Source organism: Crocuta crocuta, unplaced genomic scaffold (assembly GCF_008692635.1).
Source record: "Crocuta crocuta isolate KB4526 unplaced genomic scaffold, BGI_CrCroc_1.0 scaffold98, whole genome shotgun sequence".
In the NCBI taxonomy this organism is placed as follows: Eukaryota; Metazoa; Chordata; class Mammalia; order Carnivora; family Hyaenidae; genus Crocuta; species Crocuta crocuta.
The window spans coordinates 157,573-171,330 of NW_027532593.1; the positions used below are offsets into that span (position 1 = coordinate 157,573).

Genomic DNA, 13,758 nt, shown 5'->3' on the forward strand with positions numbered 1-13,758 from the left:
TATGTGTGTGTAAGTAATAATGATATCTATATATATTAGTACTTGTGTGAATTTGGTATATGAGGCAGTCACCATTAAAAGTTCCTCTTTCAATACAAAAGTATCTTTTATTTCACATAAAGAATTAAATGTAAGAATATGTGAAACTAAGTATGATAAAAGGAAAATGCAAAGTTTATGTATTCTTGGCATTGAAGAGCATTCTATCTTTGTAAAGAATGTGATGCAAAAGACTGTTGATTATAATGATATGAAAAATCAGAACAGGTTTATACCAAAGCTGACCGTATCTAAACTAGAATTAATAAACTAATAAAATGGAAGGGGGGACTTTTTCTTAAGGAATTCAAAAGAAAATTGGCCATAATATATATTTAAAAATCTTTGAACTTTTAATAGAAATGCAAAATAAAATAACCAGAAGTAGCTTTTGTTTCTTAATCAGACTAACAGAGGTATTGTAATTAATAGTGGGGTGTGTTGGAAAAGACACATACTTCTAATGAAAGCATAAATTCATACAACCTTTTATGAAGGTACTTTACTTTTAAGAGCCTTTGAAATATAGATACTTCAAGTATGGATATTCTTAGACTCAGTAACTTCATTTTTAATTTTTAATTATTGATTATAAGAGATAATCTTTTAAGATGATAATCTGATTATATGAGAGAATGCCCAAAGTTTTATAGTGCTAAAGTAAAAAAGAAATAGAGATTGAAAGAAATAACCAAAAATGAGAGTCATTATTTCTTGGTAGTAGGATTAGAAGTTCTTCTTTATGTGCATATATATATGTATATATATATATATATATGCATACTTCCTTTTGTATATATATTCTTTTATATATTACTTTTATAATAAGAAACTTTTGGAGGTCAGTTTAAAGAATGTTTAGGATTTTTCCTATATAGTGAAAAAATTGAGACTTAAAAAAATCATCCTTTTTGTGCTTGATATCTTTAAGTCTATAATTGGTTCTGCATATGATCTTATTAATAAAAATAAAAAGATTGACAATATACTTTAGGTTACATATGAATTTTGTATGATTAGCTAAATATTTTTACCATTTTATAAAATCTTTGAAATGTTTTACCATAATAATTTGTTTACTTGAGTACCTAGCACATTTCAGAGACTCAGAAGATATTCTTAAGTGGATTTTTTTAAAAAAACAATTATGTGGCAATAATCAACATTCCATTGTTCCCAAACTGTGATTCTCCCCTGGGCCCACCCGTCCATTTTATTTTTTATTTAGATGAGTATATTTAAAAATAATTTTTTTTAACGTTTACTTTTGAGAGAGTAGAGAAGGGGAAGGGCAAGCCAGGGAAGGGCAGAGAGAGGTGGGGACAGAGGATCCAAAGCAGTCTCTGCTGTCAGCATAGAGCCTGTTGGTCGGGCTCGAACTCACCAATCACAAGATCATGACCTGAGCCAAAGTCAGATGCTTAACTGACTGAGCCACCTAGGCGCACCAAGATAAGTATGTTTTTTTTATTGAACTTTCTCCATACGTATTGTTATATTATTCATGTTTGGATTTGGCAGCCATATTTTCTGCTCTGAAGAATCTTCAAGATAAGATACGACGCTTAGAACTGGAAAGGATTCAGGCAGAAGAAAGTGTGAAAACCTTGTCTAGAGAAACAATTGAATATAAGAAAGTATTGGATGAACAAATTCAAGAACGAGAGAATTCAAAGAATGAAGAGTCAAAGCATAATCAAGGTTTGTTTAATTATGAAGGAAATGAAACCTACAAATACACAAAGTACAAAATGAAATACGCAAAATAAGTATTGTAAAATTATTCTAAAAGCACATTCACGTTAGTGTTTCCTAGTGGTCAGTGTCTTTGAGCACTCCAGAACTGCATTATACTTGAGTACATTCTGAGGAGCAAGTGGTGATGTCTTACATTATATTTGCTGACCAAATTCGAGACAGGTTGGACTAGCATATTGAAAGAATGGATGTAGGTCATCTGAGTAGGCTTCGAGAGCTACTGGAAAGTGTTTATTGTGTACATAGTAGATTTAATTTCCCATTAAAAGCTTGTTACAACTGGTGTTTGAGTGAACTAATTTCTGTTTATGTATTCTGTTTAGAACTGACATCTCAGTTATTAGCTGCAGAAAATAAATGTAATCTTTTAGAAAAACAGTTGGAATACATGCGCAATATGATAAAGCATGCAGAAATGGAAAGGACATCTGTCTTAGAAAAACAGGTATGGTGCCTCACAGAGTCATTCTCAGCAATAGTTATGGGGGAAATTAGACTGACATAAAGATCTTTTTTCTCAGTGAAGACGAATGGTTCTGTCATAATAATCATTTCTCCTTTAATCTGAATCACTGATAGTATTACCAGTAGTTCATTTTGAGAAACAACTAGTGTAAGCTTTGAGAAAAACGTGATTTGTTTTTTTAACATCACTGTAAAGAGGCTCCCTTTTTGGATGACCCTCACACACAGTGCACATCTTCTGCACACAGCTTCTATAGCTTCTACTTTTCAACAATATAATAGCCCAAGTCTGAAATTACTTGGGATCATTTATAGAGTGGGGAAGGGGTAGTCTGTTCAATCTGCCACATGCTTGGAAACGGCAAAGCATTATATACAGTAATATAGTCATTCTCTCCTTTGGGATATTCCAGTTCTTAGGTTAGAAAGCAGATGTTTTGACTAATATCTATTAAGCATATATATATTAAATAACCTTGTTTCATCAGTAAATTTTAAATAGCCCATTTCATAAGAATGGTTCCAATACTGGAAATAGAATATGCTTTCCAATTTTTAATTTCATGTATTTTTTAAGGGCAGCAAGTATCCATTAAGGTGCATTGGAAGGGATTAGTAATTGACACAAATTCCTGGGAATATTACTGCTTTATTTAGTCATGGTCAAATTTCTGTTAGTATGATACCTGTTGCTATAGTCTTATCTATGAAGATATACCGTTTATAAATTCAGGTCCTTAGTGTTTTGGCTTTACTAATAGACCCCAATTTAGCATAATTCTGCTACTTCTCCTAGTTTAATGGTTTACCCTGTGACTGTCAGGTGGCAGTCTTTTCAAAGCCTTAACACTAAACCTAAAAATAATAATAAATGTCTTATATAGAATTCAGAGGAAGCATAAATTATAGATAATGAAAAATGCAATTATTGCCTTAAATTAGAGAGATTAGCTGTGTAAGAGAACAAGAGTCATTGAAAATATTAGCCTTATATCTAAAACATCTGTGCTGAGTATAACAAAAGTCTCATTGTGTAGAGCCAAATGTTATAATAGTATATGGTAAGACCAGGATTTTACTTGTATTTTTTTTACTGCTTTTTCCTATGGTTTCATCTTAATATTGTTCTCCTAGAATTTCTCTATAGTATATAAGTCCTATGAAAGGCCAAAAATTACTATATAGTATATTCTAAGTTATGCCCAGTGTTAGTTGTGTTTTGTTTGTCAAATTGTCATGCTTGTGTTTATTACTGTTTTCCCAGGTTTCCCTTGAAAGAGAACGACAACATGATCAGACACATGTGCAGAGCCAGCTTGAAAAGTTGGATCTTCTTGAACAGGAATATAACAAACTTACCACAATGCAGGCCCTGGCAGAAGTCAGTGCATGATATTGGTTCTTTTGTAAAATGGATCATTTTATAATACTGGCTATTCATAAGATGAAGAGTGATCTTGTAGCAAAGAGATAGGAATTTTTAAGAGGAAGAAATGTAAATTTGGAGAGAGTTGTTCACATTTTATAATCTTGATTTACATAAGGAAGAAGTTCTCTTTGATAATGTTGGAAGCTTAAATGTTTTTAAACATCCCTGAGGCCTGTATCACTTGGTTTAAGTTGTTCCCTTTAGTTTTAATTGATTCACTTGGGAAGTATTTAATATCACTGAGACTAAAATTCTAAATTTAGCTTCCATGTAGTCTATATGCCTTCATACAGAACTGTGTTCTTTGGCCATAGATTTTACCCATAATTCTGTTTAACTACCTCACAGTTACTTCACAAATGACCAATAATGAATCACAGAGGAGAGCATCACGGTTACTGGCAAGCACAGAGACTATACTAGAGTGAACAAGCATATGTTTACTGTGGTACAATTTTATAGCACATTCCTGTGTTGCTGTATTACAATTTTACAGACAGACACTAAGTCTTTCACTAACCACTTTTAATATTTGTATCACTAGAAAAAAATGCAAGAATTGGAAACAAAACTCCGTGAAGAAGAACAGGAACGGAAACGTATGCAAGCTAAGGCAGCCCAGGTAAGCTGCAGTGTCAGCAGGCAGGCTCCTCAGATTTCATATACCACTTTGTATCAAAACAAAAGATTCATTGTGGGCTTGGATCATTTATATTTTGGAGGAGTCCACTATATAAATTCTCATACATAGCTTTATATAGAAAATTACTAGCATACATTTTTATAGGCAAAGAGTAAAAGTTGAGCAGTTTTATAGAGTTGTTCAACTTGTGTGTTTCAATCAGCACTTTTAAAAAATAGACTAAAAACCATCAGAGATCGTATAATAAGGTAATACATAATGATGTAAAACTTCTCACATGGGTTACTGTTGGAAATGTTGGAAAACCATACTTACACGTTTTCCTTTTCCTTGGTGGCCTCAAAACACCAGGACAGAAATTGAGGTAGTGGGTCGCTCCAATGAATAGCTAGTAACACACACCAATTCACAAAAGTTACTGGATAAGGAAAATGAGCTCTGTTTGTTCCTAGTCTGATTTTAGTGCATGAATTGGCCACCAGGTAGAATAGGTGAGGTAGTGTGAATCCACACAATGTATATATATTGAATTTATATATATACCAACCAGATAACCAATATTTTTGTGCCCAGTAAGTCATACTTAGAGGCTGAATAAAATACCTTGTTTGTAACTGAAGACTCTTTTAAGAACTTATTTAGCCATTCAGAGCTTGGATTTTACCATTGATGAAGTGGTCTTCCTTTTATATCTTCCTAGTGTTGGAGATATCGAACAAGAGAAAAGGTAATTAATGCACTTTAAAATGTGAAACCTCTGCCACACAAATATATGACCACTACCAGGAAGAATCAAATAAACTGGATGTGAAAACATTTTTAAAAATTGTTCTTTTTATACTATTCAAACCCATTGGCTTCATAGGTCTTACAGAGTAGTAATTTTATCAGAATAGTAATTTTATGTTCAGTAAATTCTGTCTATTCAGTTTACAATATATAAAGCATTGTTAGATGCGTGGGAATGTAGATGCTCCCGAGGGTAGGCATCCCTGTGTTCCTTTGTCTCTGAATAGAGTATATCCCTAAAGAATGCAGTCATTGTGGGAGTTAGTATTCTCAGTATTTCTTTTTAACTCATCCATTGGTTTTTAGTGTTCCAACTCCATTATGATTTCCTGGGGAACTTGAAAATACTTTTAAAAACAATGAGGTCCAGAGAGGATCCTGACAATCTGAATGTTTCTCCTAAACTCCAGACAATTTTGATACATAAGCTCATTTGAAAATCATTATTCTAGACAAATACACACATGGTTATTTTGTTTTTGTTTTTGTTTTTAGGAAGTCTGAAAATTGGTGTAGGGAAAGCACCCACCAGTCCTTGTTCAGATCCCTAGTAATTGGTTGTGGAATTTCTATCATGTGTGCAGGAAACTATTTTTAAGTTAATATAGTTACTAAGCTTCTAGAGGAAAGGGTGTGATAGCATTTGCTGACATACCTTCCAGTTCTTTTGGACATAAAACTTCTGGTTTCATTTTCTTATGTTGTAAGAGTATTAGTTTTTAAAGAGAGAAATGTGTTTTGCTCTCCAGCTGCTTTGTGTCTGCCATTGATGTTGTAATTGCCATGTGTAAAAAAAAGAAAATATTGAAGCATTCGTTTGGATTCAGATATATTGCATTTAGCTCATTAGGTATTATCTATGGAGCAACTACAAATAATGGAGCTAAAAGGTTCCAAAAAAAAAAAAAAAGGACAAGTTGTAACACAGCACTGCAGGATAAAATGAGAGACTTGTATTGATTTAAAATATTTGGCAAATGTTCGCAGATTGATTCAAGACATAGTTACACAGCTATGATATATTTTTCCGTCAGACACTATTATAGGTTTTTACAGATCTTTACGTGGCAAATCTTACAGCTTTTATTTCTGTAGCATTAACTTTAGGCTGTCCTATTTTTCTTAGTTGCAGACTGGTCTAGAAACAAATAGAATTATCTTTGAAGATAAAGCAGCTCCATGTGTTCCCAGTGCAAGGAGAGTTAAAAAAAAGAAGTCAAAACCACCAGAAAAGGTATGAAAACAGGACCAGTAAGTCAAAGTGCTGATTATTAACTAGTGTAATTTATGTGAAAATATTCCTACAAATCTTCACTCTCCATTTCTTCATTGGGAAGATGGGGATAAGTAATATCTACATATAAATTTTTACCATGATAGTGAGATGGTCTATATGAAAGCTAAATTTTTAGAACTCCAAAACACTGCTCAGATCTTTATTATTCAGTATTGCATTAATGGCCTTACAGTGTTTTTAGGTATATGTGAGAGATATATATATATATACACATATATGTATCTTTCTTAGACTGTACTTGCTGTTTTGGCAGGTACTGTTTTTTTCCTTCCTAGCCTTTCCTAGGCTAGGAGGCATGTTGTCAGGTATTATTAGGAGCTCAAGAACATGCCAGTATCAATAAAACAAGTAGTAGCCCAGCAGTACACTGAAATTTTAGGTTAGTCATGTATGGTCATCTCTTATCATTATGTGAGTAAACTTGTTTTTTGTTTTTGTTTTTTTCCTTTCCATTCAGAAAGGTTCTAGGAACTATTTTACTGCACAGCCACATTATAGATTATGCTTGGGGGATATGCCTTTTGTAGCTGGAAAGGTGAGTGAGTCCAACTCTGGATTTTTTTTTTTTCTTTACAACTTAGCTCTTTGAATTAAATCCACACATCTGCCTGTGTGCCTGTAAATGGTGAGAACATTTTTCTGAGCTTTTACTTGTATGGATCATAGTGATGTGAGAAAGAGATGGAAGAAGGTTTTATGGGATTGGGGGAGCAGGGAAAAGGTTATGAGGACTTAAAAGCAGATAAAGTATTTGTGGAAGGGAAGTTATGAACAATATCAGAGACCCTTGGTTTGGAGAAGGTGTGGTTGCAGATAAGAGTAAATGAAATGGGAAACAGTATACTTGTAGCATTGGATTTTTAGTTTCAGTCCTACTTATTTATGTTTAAATATGGTAGATATTTAAATAAATAGAATTCACATATTATTTGTCCTCACATGCATCATTCCCCAAAAAGCATTCATAAATAGACCTGACTCTTATGTTCCTTCAGTGCTTAAATGTAGAGGTGGTAATTTTGTCATATATTAGCAAGTACTAAGTGATTTCTAATAAGTACTTAGGACTGTGTTAGTTTATAGCACTTTTTCATTAGCTCTGTGTTACTGGTTGTTTCATGCATAGTTGCCTTGAATACCAACTAAGTAGTGAGTTTGAGAGGCTTAGGGAATAGATTTTAATTTTATTTATTTATTTATTTGTTTTACCCCCCACAATAAATCCTCGGTGAAATNCCACTTGCCCTTTGTGGATGTGTGAGGCACAAATCACTTATATATATACACGTATATATATGTATACATATATATATATGTATAGAAAATATATGTTACCATTGGTTCTATGCTGTTCTTTACCCTAAATTTAACCTCTTGTTGGATTACAGATTATCTTTTAACCTATGTTTCTTCCTTTGTCTCTTAATTCTGTCAAGCTGCTTTTGCTTCACTGTAAAATCTGTGTTGGATTGGAAATACAGGTTCTCAAGGGCTGACCAGCTGCATTAAGCATCACTGAGTACTGCATTTGATAAACAAGATTATGAAGCCCCACCACAGTCCTACTAAGTCAGAATTTTCTGGATGGGGACCTAGAAAGTTATGTGTATGTTTGTTTTTACTGTTCCCTGATTTCAGTCTAATGTTGAGTTGGCTTTGGGACCCACTTAGTAAAGTTCTCTGCCCACTGTTTCCATCATGTAAACATCCAAAGCAGTGTTGTACTCTGTTCAGATACAGCTGATGAGCCCTCATTAATACATTTCTAGACCACTTTATTCGAAAATTTTTAAGTGAATTGAAATCTTCCACTGTGTAAATTCTATTCATTGCTGTTTTTCTGCTCTCAGGGATCCACATGAGCCTTTGAGAATTTTTAAATTTTTGAAATTTTTAAACTTTTGAAAATAACTTTATTCTCATCTCCTTATTCTATTGTAGGTTATAAACAAACACTTCCTTTTTCTTCAGCTGTGAGTTTCTTTACCATCTCATCACTCTCTTCCTTTCTAAATTGAATGCAACCCTCTAAATGTGGTGTGACTAGCACAGACTATAGTCTATATCTATCTATCTATCTATATCTATATATATATATAGACTATTGTCTTTGTCACATTCTGGGAGTCTGTCAACACAGCCTAGCGTCATATTACTGTTCTGGGGGAAACTTCATAATCATTCCTCTCACTAATTAAAAAAAATTTTTAATGTCTATTTTTTTGAGAGAGAGTATATGAGTCAGGGATGGGCAGAGAGAGAATGGGAGATACAGAATCTGAAACAGGCTCTAGGCTCTGAGCTGTCAGCACAGAGCCCAGTGCGGGGCTGGAACTTGTGAACTATGAAATCATGACCTGAGCTGAAGTTGGCTGCTTAACTGACTGAGCCACTCAGGTGCCTCTTTTTCTTTTTCTTTTTTTTAATTTTTTTAATGTTTACTTATTTTGTAGTTTTTTAAATTTTATTTATTTCTGAGAGAGAGAGCGTGAGCAGGAGAGCATCAGAGAGAGAGGGAGACACAGAATCTGAAGCAGCCTCCAGGCTCTGAGCTGTCAGCACAGAGCCCGATGCAGGGCTCAAACCCACGAACTGTGAGATCATGACCTGGGCTGAAGTTGGCCGCTTAGCCTACTGAGCCACCCTGGTTCTTAAAGTCATCTGAAGTAACAGGTGCCTCTTAAAGTCATCTGAAGTAACAGGTAGTTTCCTGAAGTTTTGCATCAGCTACTGTAAGTCCTATGTTTGTGGATTTAATTATTTTATACAGAATTTTTAAGTAAATGAGACTCTATAAGGAGTCTCACCCTATCCTACATTAGAATCTAGTTCATTATTTGTATTATCCCCAAATTTAATTGCCTATCTTCAGTAATTCTCATTGAAGTCATTTAATATAAAGGTTGAAAGGGACAGGTTCAAAGCTCAGTCTTTCAACCTGAGCTCTCTTTCTGAAGTTGTTTGTACTCTTTGTGAAATATTATTCAAGCAGCTAAGAATGTGCTGTCACCCAGCCGAGTGTTCCTCAAAATATCTATCTTTAATTATACATTGTCATAAACCAGTACATTTGTAAAATGCAATAAAAATGAATTACTAGAAAAATGAAATTAAAAATGCAAAATACACATCCTGATTTATAAATTACAGATTGAGCAAACAATTCCATTAATGAATTCAATCAGAAAAATAACAAGAAAAAGAATTTTTAAAACTATATACTCTTTATTTTGAAGCATATAAAGGCAGTTAGTATAGTATAGTGAATACATATTATAAGTTACAAGTGAAATAGTGATTTCGCATACTCCTATATTTTCATACTTTAAATGAATACCATGTAGATCAGCATTTAAGTTGTTAATGAGACAAATGAATTTGGTTCTTGATATTCAAGGCTGTGTTAATAACTGCATAGTTGCAAGGAAGGTGTATCTAAACCATTTAATTGTAGTTGAATTTAAATTATCTTGATAAAAACATAGATTAACTTCTATTTTAAAATGATTCTAGATTTATAGGAAGTTGCAAAAATAATAAAGGTCCCATGCACCTTTCATCTGGTTTACCACAATAGTAATATATTACATAGCGGTAGTATAGTATCATAACCAGAAGACTAAATCCACAGACCTTATTGAGGTTTTTCTACTTTTACATGTACTTTGTGTGTTTGTGTGTGTGTGTGCACGCACACATGTACAGTTAAGTCAGTGTCGTTTTATCACAGGTAGGATGGGAACCACCACCATTCCAAATCTACAATTTTGACATTTAACAAATGGAAGTCATACAGTATGTGACCTTTTGAAATTGGCCTTTTGATTCAGTATAACTCCCTGGAGATTCATCAAGTTGTTGTGTGTATCCATGGTTCTTTTCTTTCTCTCAGTTGAATATTCTATGGTGAGAAAGTACCACAGTTTAATGATGCACCTACTTATTGAAGGACGTTTGGGTTGTTCCCAGTTTTGGGTGTTTACAAATAAAACCAGAATGAACATTGTGTACAGGTTTCTGTGTGGACATTAGTATTCACTTCTGTGGGATAAATGTCCAGGAATGTGATTGCTGGATTGCATGTTTAGTGTATTTCTTGTTTTTAAACTACCGAAGTATTTTTGAGTGACCGTACCATTTTTCATTGCCGGTAGCAGTGTCTGAGAGATGGAGTTTTTCCACATCCTTTAACCAGCGTTTGAGATTATTACTTTCATTTTAGCTTTTCTGCTATGTATGTTTTTTTTTTTTTAATGTTTTATTTATTTCTGAGAGAGAGAGAGACAGCATGAGCAGGGGAGGGTCAGAGAGAGGGAGACACAGAATCTGAAACAGGCTCCAGGCTCTGAGCTAGCTGTCAGCATAGAGCCTGACGCAGGGCTCGAACCCACGAACCGTGAGATCATGACCTGAGCTGAAGTCGGACGCTTAACTGACTGAACCACTCAGGCACCCCTCTGCTATGTATGTTTGATACCTCATAGTGCTTTTATTTTATATTACCCTAATGACAAATGATGGTAGTCATCTTCTTTCTCATGTGCTTATTTACCATCTGTATATCCTCTAGGGAAATATCCATTTACATTTCTTGCCTGTTTTTAATTGTTTTTGTTTGTTTACTATTAGGTTTTGTGAGTTCTGTGTTTTGATACAAGTCATATATCAGATATGTAGTTTGCTATTATATTCTCCCAGTCTGTAGCTTTTCTTTCTTCTGCTTAAACTGTTGCACAGAGCATTTTTTTGTTTTGCTGAAATTCACTTAATTGATTTTTGCTTTCTGTGGATCATACTTTTGCTATCAGGTCTAAGAACTCTTTGCCAGGACCAACATTCTGTAGATTTTTCACTTATGTTTCATTTATATTTTACGTCTAAGTCTATGATCCACTTGAAATGATTTTTGTATACAGTATGAGGCTTCTAAGCCAGGTTGAGATTTATTTTTTTATTCTGTTCCATTGATATATGTTTACCTCTTTGCCAGTACCGTACTGCCTCGATTACTGTGGCTTTATATAGTAAGTCTAACATGAGGGAGAGTAATTCTTTGTCTATTTTTCTTTCTCAAAATTGTTTTAGTTCCTCTAGTTCTTTTGTCTCTTTATATAAACTTTAGAATAAACTTCTATCTCTACCAAAAAAAAAAGTCTTGCAGGAATTTTGGTTGGAATTGTATTATACTTACAGATCAGTTTAGGAGAATTGACATTCTTAATCATGTCAAGTCTTCTAGACCATGAGTGTAGTATAGCTTTTTTATTTAGATCTTTGATTTCTTTCATCAGTGTTTTGTGGTTTTCGGCATATTGGTCCCATATCTATTTTATTAGATTTATACTCACATTTTTTGAGCAAATGTAAGTTGTATTTAGTTTTAATTTAGTTTCTATGTGATCGTTGTTAGCATATTAAGTTTTTGTTTGTTGATCTTACATTTTGTGATTTCATTCAGTTCACTTCTTGGTCCTAGGAATTATTTTTTAGATTGGTTAGAATTTTCTATGTAGAGAAGCATGTCATCTGGAAATAGGGACAGTTTTATTTTTTTTTTAATTGTATGTTTTTTATTTCCTTTTTTGCCTTATTTCACTGGCTAGGATTTCCAGTATTAATTTAAGCAGGAGTGATGAGAGTGGACATCCTTGCCTGCTTCCTGACCTGAGGTGGAGGGAACATTCAGTCTCACCAGTAAATGCAATGTTAGCTGTATGTTCTTTGTCAATGCTCTTTATCAGCTGTAGGAACTTTCCCTCTGTTTCTACTTTTTTGAGAGTACCTGACTGGGTGTTGGATGTTTTCAAATGCTTTTCTTCATAAAATGGTATGGTTATGTGATTTTTCTTTTTTACTGTTGACATGCTAGATTACATTGCCTTGAACTAGTCTTGCATTCCTGGAATAAACCCCACTTGGATAGAGGGTATACATACTTCTTTGTATATAATACTAGATTCAAATTTGCTACCTAACAGCAGAAACTCAGATAAAGAATATCTGTTTAGTTTAGCACAATGGCTTCTAAACCTGGCTGGTCAGAATCAACTGGCAAAATCCAAAATATACATTTTTAAGCCCTGACCCACGCTGATTGAGTTTGGAGTGCTGCCTAGGAATCTGCATTTTAAACAAACTGTCTAGATGATGCCCATGGGGCCAAGTTAGCTCAGCCATCTGTAAATTAAAATAGCATATTGAGATTATTGTTTAATATTAAAAACAAAACCAGAAATTTTGAGAGGGGTACCAGGTTTTTCCTAGTGTTTATGTGACAAGCATGAACTTAGATCTTCCTGCTATATGAGGAGAGAGAAATGAATGCAGTGACAGTCCCTACCTAGAAGTACATATGCCATTTAATAGGTGAAATAGACTTGCACACATGATTATAATATATTGTGATAAATGCACTGAGAGGGAGAAATGCTATAGGTGATCTGAGAATGGACTAATTAATTGGACCAATTTATTACCTGGAGGTTTTTAGGAAGTCTTTAAAAGTTATATATTTGAACTGTGTTTTAAAGAATGGTAAAATGGTGCCACACAAAAGAAATGGCATGTGCAAATAATACAGTTTATGTAAATAATACAGAGAAATTAGGGGATGATGAAACAAAAGGCCAGGGAGTATAAGTTTCAGCTTAATGATTAATAGATCCTTTGTCTATGCTAAGGAGTTTAGACATTAGCATCAGTGGGCTTAACATCAAAGGATTTCAAATAGTATATTACTATTAGCATACTGTTTTAGGAAGATAGCTGATAGCATTATTGAGTTAGAAACTGGGGGCAGCGGAAGCCAGTTGTAATCTTCCTCTAGCTGGTAGAGATGGTTGCATACACCAAGGGAGTAATAGTATGGTGAAGAGTAAGAGGTGGATTGGAGGTATTTCAGAGGTTAAGTCCATGGGACTTGGTAATTGGATTTACTCTAGGAAGTTTCAGCTTTTTATGGGTAGAGATCTTTTTACTCAGGTTAGGGAGTAAATAAAACAGATTTAGAGAAGGTGGCTTCAATTCATTCTCATTTTTCTTCAGTCCACCAGTCCTAGCCATGCTGTGGTAGCCAACGTTCAGCATGTCTTGCATCTAATGAAGCAACACAGTAAAGCCCTCTGCAATGATCGAGTGGTCAACAATGTTCCTTTGGCAAAGCAAGTTTCTTCACGAAATGGTAAAAGTAAGAAGGTGTCAGTAACATCTCCCTCCTCCAGCAGCATTAATGAAGAGTTGTCAGAAGTCTTACAGACTTTACAAGATGAATTTGGGCAGATGAGCTTGTGAGTTTTAGTTTTGTTTTTTAAATTATATTTAGTTGTAAAACTTTAAGTT

General features: G+C 34.0%; 1 protein-coding gene across 2 annotated transcripts in view; it reads left to right on the top strand.

The window, feature by feature from the left end:
* The window catches only part of CEP57 (centrosomal protein 57), a 34,491-nt gene extending 20,938 nt beyond the window's left edge, over positions 1 to 13,553 (top strand). The window contains exons 3-9 of one of the 2 annotated variants that reach the window (XM_077779935.1): positions 1,561 to 1,740; positions 2,121 to 2,242; positions 3,527 to 3,643; positions 4,236 to 4,313; positions 6,250 to 6,357; positions 6,882 to 6,955; positions 13,465 to 13,553. In XM_077779935.1, the coding sequence (XP_077636061.1) occupies positions 1,561 to 1,740; positions 2,121 to 2,242; positions 3,527 to 3,643; positions 4,236 to 4,313; positions 6,250 to 6,357; positions 6,882 to 6,947 (671 nt within the window). In that variant the 3' untranslated portion in view covers positions 6,948 to 6,955; positions 13,465 to 13,553. Of the gene's footprint in view, positions 1 to 1,560; positions 1,741 to 2,120; positions 2,243 to 3,526; positions 3,644 to 4,235; positions 4,314 to 6,249; positions 6,364 to 6,881; positions 6,956 to 13,464 lie in introns of those variants that run through there. The other variant, XM_077779936.1, reaches the window with a different exon arrangement.
* The last annotated feature ends 205 nt before the right edge of the window (positions 13,554 to 13,758 follow it).